General features: G+C 46.9%; 1 protein-coding gene across 1 annotated transcript in view; it reads left to right on the top strand.

Moving 5' to 3' along the window:
• The window catches only part of LOC310768730 (cytochrome P450 2F3-like), a 182,172-nt gene that overhangs the window by 8,156 nt on the left and 162,597 nt on the right, over positions 1-11,419 (top strand). Inside the window, exons 5-9 of the mRNA XM_083627439.1 lie at positions 777-953; positions 1,109-1,250; positions 3,469-3,656; positions 4,984-5,125; positions 6,392-7,180. Of these exons, the coding sequence (XP_083483565.1) occupies positions 777-953; positions 1,109-1,250; positions 3,469-3,656; positions 4,984-5,125; positions 6,392-6,579 (837 nt within the window). The 3' untranslated portion in view covers positions 6,580-7,180. The remainder of the gene's footprint in view (positions 1-776; positions 954-1,108; positions 1,251-3,468; positions 3,657-4,983; positions 5,126-6,391; positions 7,181-11,419) is intronic.

Genomic DNA, 11,419 nt, shown 5'->3' with positions numbered 1-11,419 from the left:
CACTGAGTGACCACGTGTCTCAATTCTTGTATAAGAATTAAAATCATGCCATCTATCTGTCTGCCTATCTAGTCCTTCAAGCTCTGCCCTAGATATTTTCGCTTATGGAATCTCCCTTCCAGGAGAGCAATTTGCCAAAGCCCTGAATACCAGAAATCCAGATTATTAGGTCAGGGTTCATAAATCTGTGGCAGGAAGGAGCGATTTGTTGCCTAGGGGTCTCAATTTGCCCCCCACCTTATGCTAAGCAACCACAGCAATGGGCTGAATCCGTCTCTCCAGTTCATTGTGTAGAGTGTTCTCACTCGTGGGCCTTGCAGGGCAGAAGGCAGCGCTGGAATTTCTGAAGCGAAGGGAGGGTTTTGGAAAGGAGAGCCCAAGGACCCATGAGCATGTGCAAAGAGTCAAGGGTCACTTTTCCAGGCAGTGTGGTATAGTGGTTAAGAGCGATAGACTCGTAATCTGGTGAACTGGGTTCGCGTCTCCGCTCCTCCACATGCAGCTGCTGGGTGACCTTGGGCTAGTCACACTTCTCTGAAGTCTCTCAGCCCCACTCACCTCACAGAGTGTTTGTTGTGGGGGAGGAAGGGAAAGGAGATTGTTAGCCACTTTGAGACTCCTTCGGGTAGTGATAAAGCGAGATATCAAATCCAAACTCTTCTTCTTCTTCTCAGCACGTGCCTTTTTTTGGGAATCTGAGTTTGCAGGAGACACATACTAAGGTCAGCCAAATGTGGTAACGCCCTTCCATTGCTCCCCATCTTCTTCCCCCGCAGCTGTACAATATTTTCCCGGAGATCATGGAGAAGATCCCCGGATCCCACCACGCAGGCAGCAAATGTTCCCAGGGGATCATCCGCTTCATAGAGGAGAGGATCAAGATGCAGCAGGCCTCACTGGATCCCTCTGACCCCCACAACTACATTGACTGCTTCTTAGTTAAGATGGATCAGGTAAGGAATGAACTTCCTCATCTCCATCATCTGCCCCCCAAAAACGTGCTGTCTGCAGGTTTCAGAGAATTGTGGAATTGGAAGGGACCCCAAGTGGCATCTAGTCTGACCCTACTTCAATGCAGGCATCATAGCTGACCTCGATCTCTTGGCAGGAAAAGAATAACCCGGCTTCTGAATTTTGCATGGAGAATTTGGTCATGGCCACCTTCAACTTGTTCTTCGCTGGGACGGAGACGATCGGCACCACCCTGAGATATGGATTCCTCTCCATGCTGAAGTACCCACAGATTCAAGGTGAGGGCAGAAGGAGGGAACCTATGAGAATCACCTGAGCTTCTACAGCTACAGACCAGGCTGTTCCCAGGGTGTGTCCACTGTCGCATGCTGACAGCTTCTGGGAGCCGCAGGTGAGAGAAGAGTGTTGGGTAGGGACCAGAGGCGGACAAAGTACCCCAGAAGGAGTAGGATGTGTCCCCGACCAGACGTACTACCACTCCCCTATCACTCCATATGCCCAAAAGGAGGAAAAGCTTAGGGCATCTGGTATCTCCAAATGGTCTCCCATCCAAATGCTAACCAGGCCTGACCCTGCTTAGCTTCCAAGCTCAGACATGGTTGGGTGTGTTCAGGGTAGTATGACTTTGATTGGCTGGCTAAGCCAAGTGAGGGTAGCCTATGGGTCTCAAACCCTCAGTGAGTTAGCAGCTTCCCCTGCAAGCGAAGGCAGGCTCTGGCAGCTGGAGCGGACGAGGTCCAAAGTGGGTTCAACGGTCAAATAGGCAGTTTCTGCATGTGCTTTAAAGGGAACCAAGGGTGGCACTGTGGGTTAAACCACAGGGTATAGGACTTGCTGATCAGAAGGTCGGTGGTTCGTATCCCTGTGACAGGGTGAGCTCCTGTTGCTCGGTCCCTGCTCCTGCCAACCTAGCAGTTCAAAAGCACATCAAAGTAGGTACCACTCCGGCGGGAAGGTAAACGGCGTTTCCGTGCGCTGCTCTGGTTTGCCAGAAGCAGCTCAGTCATGCTGGCCACATGACCCGGAAGCTGTACGCCGGCTCCCTCGGCCAATAAAGCAAGATGAGTGCCGCAACCCAAGAGTCAGCCATGACTGGACCTAATGGTCAGGGGTCCCTTTACCTTTACCTTTAAGGGGCATTTAAATGACTTCTGAAGGGTGAGAGAATGGAATGCTTGCTGAAGAATGACAGCTTTTGATACTGGATAGTAGCTCACAGCCTACTTGAAGTTGGACATTCCTGCCCTACACAAATCAGGACTGAGGTCCCTAAGATGGTTGGATGGCACCTTGTACGCCACCTTCCTGCAACTCCTGCAGCCCAGCTGGTACCAAACGTCGTGCTCTGCTTTCCTTTGGACCACATCCGGAAGGCCAAAAGGGGGGTCTTATCATCTGGGCAGCCCAGGACCTCCATACACACTGCCCAGGCTTGCGCCCTGGGGAGGTCACTTTGGTGCTCCTAACACAGCCGTTTGACTTCACCCCTGGTGGCACACTCCATTGTCTCTCAAGACAATCTCAAGATGCCAAGAACAGATCAAGCTGATGATGGAAGGCAACAGCCCAAACTTAAGTGCACTCTTCTCCATGGAGGGCTGTGTGGACCATGTACACCACCTTGATTTCCATGGAGAAAAAGGTGATCTATGAATGCAGTAAGATAAAGAAACAGGCAATTTCCACCCTCAAGGGAAGCCCCAAATAGAAGTGACTGTAGTAGTCAAGATGTGAGATTAACGGGACATGTAGCTCCGTCCTGGCGAGAGTAACATCATCTAGAAAAAGGTTACCGTATTTTTCGCTCTATAAGACGCAACAGACCACAAGACGCACCAAGTTTTTGGAGGAGGAAAACAAGAAAAAAAATATATTCTGAATCTCAGAAGCCAGAACAGCAAGAGGGATTGCTGCGTAGTGAAAGCAGCAATCCCTCTTGCTGTTCTGGCTTCTGGGATAGCTGCACAGGCTGCATTCGCTCCGTAAGACGCACACACATTTCCCCTTACTTTTTAGGAGGGGAAAAGTGAGTCTTATAGAGCAGTGTTCCCCAACCTTGGGCCTCCAGCTGTTTTTGGACTACAACTCCCATCATCCCTCGCTAGCAAGACCAGTGGTCAAGGATGATGGGAATTGTAGTCCAAAAACAGCTGGAGGCCCAAGGTTGGGGAACACTGTTATAGAGCATGCTCTGGTCCATGGGGTCACGAAGAGTCGGACACGACTAAACGACTAAACAACAGCATAGAGCAAAAAATATGGTATACACACAGTTCCCAGATGAGAGGGATTTGTGTCTATGGCCCCTCCGTCTTGTCCTCTCTCCATCCCCAAAAATGCCCCAGTGAAAGGGTGTCAAGAGAGAAAGGCACGGTGCTATCCTGATTGTGAACAGGTGCTCAGTCATAGAATGATGGAATTGTACAGTTGTAAGGGACCCAAAAGGTCATCTTGCTCAGCTCCCTGTGACACAGGAATTGCTCTCTTTTCCCCAAGAAAAACTCCACGAGGAAATCGATCGAGTGATTGGGAGGGACCGGATCCCAGCCAGTGAGGACAGGAACAAAATGCCCTATATGGAGGCTGTAGTGCACGAGATCCAGCGATTCAGCGATATCCTACCCATGAATCTTCCCCGCATGGCCAGGAAAGACATCCACTTCAGGGGCTATGTCATCCCCAAGGTAAGATTCCCAGCAGGGGTGGAGGGATCAGGATCCAGCCTTTGGGCCCTCCATGCAACTGGTCTGAAATTCCTGGGTCAGGGCGGGGACAGGATCTGAGCTCAGTGCCTCCCATGTCACACATGGACTTGCCTTGGAAAGGCATTTATCCACAGGAGTCAGTTCTCCACCTGTGAAATGGGTATATTTCAAAGCTCCCAGGAAGCTGCCTTATCTGTCTGCCAGGATGCTTGTCCATCTGGATCTTTTTAATACTACTAAATGATGTAAAGTGCAGGGAAGATTTTGAAACAAAATCAACACTGGGTTTCTCTAGAGTTGGGATGCTGCGGCTGACAAGCCAATAATCATAGAATTAAAGAGTTGGAAGGGACCAAAAGGGTCACCGTGTTCAACCACCTGCAATGAATTAGAGGAATGAGGTCTGTGGGGGGCTAACTTTGAAGGTGACTAATCCAGAATGCGGCAGCTAGACTGGTGACTGAGAAAGGCTGCCGGGAACATATAACACCAGGCCTAAAGGATCTTCGCTGGCTCCCAGTACGTTTCCGAGCACAATTCAAAGTGTTGGTGCTTACCTTTAAAGCCCTAAACGGTCTCGGTCCAGTATACCTGAAGGAGCGTCTCCACCCCCATCGTTCTGCCCTGACACTGAGGTCCAGTGCTGAGGGCCTTCTGACAGTTCCCTCCCTACGAGAAGTGAGGTTGCAGGGAACCAGGCAGAGGGCCTTCTCGGTTGTGGTGCCTGCCCTGTGGAACACCCTCCCATCAGATGTGAAGGAGATAAATAACTACAGTGGTACCTCAGGTTAAGAACTTAATTCGTTCTGGAGGTCCGTTCTTAACCTGAAACTGTTTTTTTTATATATATATATATATATATATATATATATATATATATATATATATATATAAAATTTATTAATTCATTTAACATAATTATTACAAAATATAAGCAAAATATTGCAAATACACACATACATACATACATACATACATACATACATACATATTAGATAAGCACACATATATAAAAAAGAGAGAAAAAAGAAAAGAGAAAAGAAGAAAAAATAGAGAGAAAGAAGATATTCTACAAATATCTCAATATGAAATATTAATAAAATTTCATTGATTGACCTGAACCTGTTCTTAACCTGAGGTACCATTTTAGCTTATGGGGCCTCCCGCTGCCGCCGCGCCACCGGAGCACGATTTCTGTTCTCATCTTGAAGCAAAGTTCTTAAACCAAAGTACTATTTCTGGGTTAGCAGAGTCTGTAACCTGAAGCATCTGTAACCTGAGGCACCACTGTATATGATTCTCCCAGGGGACCTACATCTATCCTTTGCTGAGCAGCGTTCACTATGACTCAGAGGAGCACTCCAAGCCTCAAGAGTTTGACCCAGGGAGATTCTTGGATAGCCAAGGCTGCTTCAAGAAGGTGGAGGCCTTCATGCCTTTCTCAGCAGGTACGTGGGGGGGGGGCTCCTTCCCTTCCATTGGGAGGGGAGTGGGGAGTGGGGTTGGTGAGTGGTCTCTCTCCTATGAGATTCATTTCCAGGCGGTCCTTCTCAGGAGGGTCAGAGAAAGGAACCTCTGTTCTGGTCCTGCTTGTCTTGGCTTCTCGCAGGCATCTGGGGGCCACTGGGAGAACAGGATGCAGGGCTGGAGGGGGCCTGATCCTGCAGGGCTCCCCTGCATTATACCTGCCAAGGACAGCGTGGGAGAGGCGCTGGGTTGACAACTTAACGACCTGTTGCTGCACAACCCGTTAAAAGAATACATTACAAAAATCCCACCCACTGCAAGGGGCCACAGATAGAGGCCAAAGAGGAATATTTTTGCCCGGCACCTAAAGATTTATAATGAAGTACCAAGTGAGCCTCCCTGTGTAGAGCACCCCAGAAACGGGGAGCCACTGCAGAAAAGGCCCCTTCCCATGTTGCAACCCTCTAGACCTCTCATGGAGGAGGTACTGTTTCAAGCGTGACTCTTCCAGAGCATCTTTTCACCTATCAGCCATTTAACACTTTCTTTTACTGCCTATGCATCATAAGCTATTGATCAACGTACCTATGAATAATTGTTCCCACTAAATTTTGCACCCACCGAATTTCTATTTTTTTAATTTAAAAAAATGCTTTATTGGTTTTAAAACTGTACAACAGAAATAATCCGTAGATGTTAAAGACGAAATAAAAACATACCATGGTTCATTCCTTTCTTCTTCTTCTTCTTCTTCTTCTTCTTCTTCTTCTTCTTCTTCTTCTTCTTCTTCTTCTTTTTATTGATTTTTTAAAAATAAATTTTATTAGTATTTTCCAAACAACAACACCACGAAAGATATAAAAAAATAACAATACACAACACACACAAATCAGCATTTGAAAACTAAAGAAAGCAACAACAACAAAAAAAAATCCATATCTTACAAGTTAATATTATAAACACTAAAACGACGACAAGACATTGACTTCCACCAATCCCACAGCACCTCCTTTATCTCTCATTGTGTCTTCCTGTTTTCCTGTTTTCTTTATCATCTCTATCCTAACATCTAGATAGAAATCCTTCATTCCTTAATTAATACTTGTTTCTAAAGGAAATTCCTAAAGCACCCCAAGAATGAGGCAAAAGAACGGAAACTTCTTTCACGGGGGAATAAATTCGAGGGTGGGTTTTGTCAGAGGGCTACTTCCACCTGCCCGACAGATTTTGCGTTTCTCTCTTGGCAGGGAAGCGTATCTGCATTGGCGAAGGGTTGGCCCGCATGGAGCTGTTCCTCTTCTTCACCACCATCCTGCAATCCTTCACCCTCCACTCCCCTGTGCCCCCCAGCCAGATCAGCCTCGCACCGGAGGCCGTGGGCCTTGGGAAGGTGCCCCCAAAATACCAGCTGTCAGCGTCCTGGCGTCAACACTGATCTCTCCCTTCCTGTGTTGCGGCGTAAAAAGATCTCGGTTTCTCTCTCAGTACCTCTGCACTCCTGAGAGATTGGCCATAAAGTAGGCAAGTCCTCTCTTTGAAGGCCTGTCCGTGCAAGGAGGAGGAGGAAGAACCCAACTCACCTGGTGGACTTGAACTGTTTTGCAAAAATGTGCTTCTTCGGCAATTGTGCATACGAAAAAGGGCAATGTTAGGAGAAATATGCAATAAATGGTTGATGAATTTTCAGGAAACTGATATGGAGGGCACCAGGTTGTGGGAGACTGGATTGGGGATTTGATTTTCCTTTTAAAAAATTCATTTTATAATGTACATACAACACAGAGAACAGTTATAACAGGAGATGGGAATGAAAAGATGAAAAACAAAATTTTAAGAGAGGCACATGGGTCAGCATAACAAAGTCCAAGCAAAAAAGACTGACTTTCAGGGCTAGTTCAAGATCTGCCGGGCTGGGGAGAAGGGTTGTCTTGAGAAATATGCTTCCTTTCTTGTATAATAATAACAACAACAACAACAACAACAACAACAACAACAACAACAACAACAACTTATTTGTACCCTGCCCATCTGGTTGCGTTTCCCCAGCCACTCTGGCTTCCAACAAAGATTAAAAATACATTAAAATGTCACACATTAAAAACTTCCCTGAACAGGGCTGCCTTCAGTATATGCAATAGAATCATAGAATCATAGAGTTGGAAGAGACCACAAGGGCCATCGAGTCCAACCCCCTGCCAAGCAGGAAACACCATCAGAGCACTCCTGACATATGGTTGCCAAGCCTCTGCTTAAAGACCTCCAAAGAAGGAGACTCCACCACACTCCTTGGCAGCAAATTCCACTGTCGAACAGCTCTTACTGTCAGGAAGTTCTTCCTAATGTTTAGGTGGAATCTTCTTTCTTGTAGTTTGGATCCATTGCTCTGTGTCCGCTTCTCTGGAGCAGCAGAAAACAACCTTTCTCCCTCCTCTATGTGACATCCTTTTATATATTTGAACATGGCTATCATATCACCCCTTAACCTCCTCTTCTCCAGGCTAAACATGCCCAGCTCCCTTAGCCGTTCCTCATAAGGCATCGTTTCCAGGCCTTTGACCATTTTGGTCAAAGTCATATGCCTTGTCATATGCCTTGTCAAAACTCTCAAATGATTCACAGCTTTCTTCATTATCGCTATATTCCGCAGTGAGCGTTGCCAAGCACCCAGTGTAAGATTTTGTAATGACTATTTGGTCATGAGTTTGGCCAAACTGCAGGAGGCAGTGGAAGACAGGAGTGCCTGGCGTGCTCTGGTCCAGGGGGTCACGAAGAGTCAGACACAACTAAATGACTAAACAACATTTGAGCTGCCAAGATCATACATAAGACCAATTTCTTTGGCCATGCATCTGCATTGGTACCATCAAAAATATTTTTTTTAAAAAAAATATATTTTTATTCATTTTCCAATACAAATTTATAAAATCACATCAAAATTTATCACACAAATCTTCTTCTTTTTTTGGACTTCCCTCAGTTTCCCTGCCAATCTTCCATTTTGATTTTTCTCTTTAGGTACCATCAAAAATATTCATGTTTTGGAGACAAGTTGCACAAGAAATTTCAGAGATTGTAGGCACACCAGTGAATCTTGATGTCTGTTTCTGTTTATCATAAATATTCAAAGCTTGCACTGCAGAACTAGTTTGTAAAACTCTTTTTCTAGATTTGTTGGCTGTGGATAGGTTGACCATTGCTCAAGTATGGAGAAATACGCCAGACTTTCCCCTTCACATTCACTTTCAGAAGGCTCTATGTATCACAATTTCAGAAATGTTTATTCCTTTGAGGCACTGCCCAGCCAATGACCTATGCTGCCATGTATATTTCTGACATATTTTAAGAAACAAACTCAGGGTTGGCAGGTTCCTACCAAATCTGGCACTGATTATAACCTGATATCCACTATTACTAGCCATCTCTGGTCCTGTGAGATGAATAATCTTATTTTCTAGTCTGATTTCAGATTGTACCTCCTCATGTTTTAATGTTGTATCCAAACATGGATCTATAACAGCAAGTCGCAAGATGACTATTTTTGTTTTGTTTTGTTTTGTTTTAAAGCACAGCATGTGACTTTTGGGCAGTGTGGAGGACTGGCTGAAGTCCTGGCAGGCCCCGTCTGGGCCTCTTTTCCCAATGACCCTCCATCTGACTTGGCTTCCTCCAGCCCCTTGGCAGCCAGAAGAGCAGCTGGGCTCTGCTCCCTGGTGAGGCTGGTCAAAGATTGACGGAGATGGACCCCGGTTGACATCTATTGATTCTTTCCCCCGGAACGACCTTTAAGCTGGAAGATTAGCCATCCATAAATTGCACAAGGCATTGTAGCTTCAAGGGCTCAGTTGCTTGTCAAATAAAACTCATAGAATCATAGAACTGTGGAGTTGGAAGGGACACCAAGAAGGGACACCAAAATAGATTTTGCCTAAACATCAGGAAGAACTTTCTGACAGTAAGTGCCGTTTGCCAGTGGAGTGGACTGTGTGACATGAACTGGCCGGAAGGCACCAGTTGGGGAGCCCCCAAAGGAATAAGGCTCCTTTGTCCAGGGATTAGTGGTGGGATGATGATGAGTGGCCAGAGGGAGAAGAGGGGGCAGACTAGGGGCAGGAGGTGTTGGAAACAACAGGTTTTGTGAGCAGTAAGAGGCTGTTGCAGATGGCAGTCCAGACTCAGAGGCAGGAGAGGAGAGGAGCCTGGGGAGGAGGAGGAGGAGGAAGAAGAAGAAGAAGAGTTTGGACTTCATATCCCGCCTTTCACTCCCTTTAAGGAGTCTCAAAGCGGCTAACATTCTCCTTTCCCTTCCTCCCCCACAACAAACACTCTGTGAGGTGAGTGGGGCTGAGAGACTTCAGAGAAGTGTGACTGGCCCAAGGTCACCCAGCAGCTGCATGTGGAGGAGCGGGGAAGCGAACCCGGTTCGCCAGATTACGAGTCCAGCACTCTTTACCACAACACCACACTGGAGAGGAGGCAAGCTGCTGGAGAATCCAGGGAGTCACCCCTCCCACTGCAACCAATTCCCTTCTCACCTGGTCTCCCAGAACACGAAGAGATATGAAGAGAGCAGAGCAAAGGTAGGCAAGATGGAGACGTCTCAGATTGTATGAGAAGGAACCAGGGGAGGAGGAGACTAAGGAACCTCACTGGGGCAAGACCTACTAGAAAGAGTTGTTGTAACACTAGGCTTGGGTTTCTTTGAATAAAGAATTGACGTCACTGAGACTGTGCTTTTTTCATTGCTGACCAACACTTTGGCTACTGACACTCGGAAGGTGGCGGACTTTCTTTCCTTGGAGGTTCTTAAGCAGAGCTTGGATGGCCATCTGTCAGGGATTCTGTGATTCCTGCATACAGAGGGCTGGACTAGATGACTCTTGGTGTCCCTTCCAACTCCAAAGTTCTGTGATTCTATGAGTTCCTTTATTTGCCATGCAACTGAGCCCTTGAATCTACAATGCCTTGTGCAATTTATGGATGGCTAATCATCCAGCTTAGGGACGTGGGTGGCGCTGTGGGTTAAACCACAGAGCCTAGGACTTGCCGATCAGAAGGTCGGCGGTTCAAATCCCCACGACGGGATGAGCTCCCATTGTTCGGTCCCTGCTCCTGCCAACCTAGCAGTTCAAAAGCATGAAGTGCAAGTAGATAAATAGGTACCGCTCTGGCGGGAAGGTAAACGGCATTTCCATGCGCTGCTCTGGTTCGCCAGAAGCGACTTATTCATGCTGGCCACATGACCCGGAAGCTGTACGCCGGCTCCCTCGGCCAATAAAGCGAGATGAGCGCCGCAACCCCAGAGACGGCCACGACTGGACCTAATGGTCAGGGGTCCCTTTACCTTTAGTCACCCAGCTTAAAGGTTGTTTTGGGGAAAATAATCTATAGATGTCAGCCAGGGTCCATCTCCGTCAATCTTTGACCAGCCTTGCCAGGCAGCAGAGCCCAGCTGCCAAGGGGCTGGAGGAAGCCAAGTCAGATGGAGGGTCATTGGGAAAAGAGGCCATACAAATCTCATTCACCATGTTATTTAGAATTATTCTCCCTCACCTCCTCTGGACTTCCTTCAACTCCCCCTCTGCTGAGTTATTTCGTTTTATTTATCGTATCCTGCTTTTCCTACGCAGAAATAAAACTCCTTATCAGTTCTCTGAAATATCTGTTGCTCAAAAGAAGTTGTGAAAGTTTATTCAAATCCAGCCAATGAATCCAGTCCATTCTGCTGTTTCTGCAAATAAACTGTAAATGGTTCCCAGACTCTTTGGAAGTCCTTTTTGTCCTTCTCTCATAGTTGGTCTGCTAGCTTAGCCAATTTTGCATAGTTCATCAGCTTTTCTTGCCATTGTTCCTTCCGTCTTCCAATATTGTGCAATAAAGATTCTTGCCACTGTTGTAGCATACATAAATAATGTTCTGCCAGTCCTGCGCCCTGCCCGAAGGTCACATGCTGCGCTTTGAGGTCCAAGGAGCTCCAAGGTCCGAGCAGGAGGCAGCCAAAGGCAAGACGCCAGGCCATGATGCCAGAGGCAGCCAGAAAACAAGGAGTAAACAGAAGAAGTCTCTTTGGCCCTCTGTCATACTGACCAGCTTTTGAAAACCCAAAGCAGGGAGATTTGAACTCCTGCCCACATATTGAATTATTGTTGCCTGACTATCCTGACTCCCTGGACCACAGTACAGTGGTACCTCAGGTTACAGATGCTTCAGGTTACGGACGCTTCAGGTTACAGACTTCCACTAACCCAGAAATAGTACCTCGGGTTAAGAACTTTGCT

This window comes from Podarcis filfolensis, assembly GCF_964270895.1.
Source record: "Podarcis filfolensis genome assembly, chromosome: 8".
NCBI lineage: Eukaryota > Metazoa > Chordata > Lepidosauria > Squamata > Lacertidae > Podarcis > Podarcis filfolensis.
This window is presented reverse-complemented; position numbering and strand designations above follow the sequence as displayed.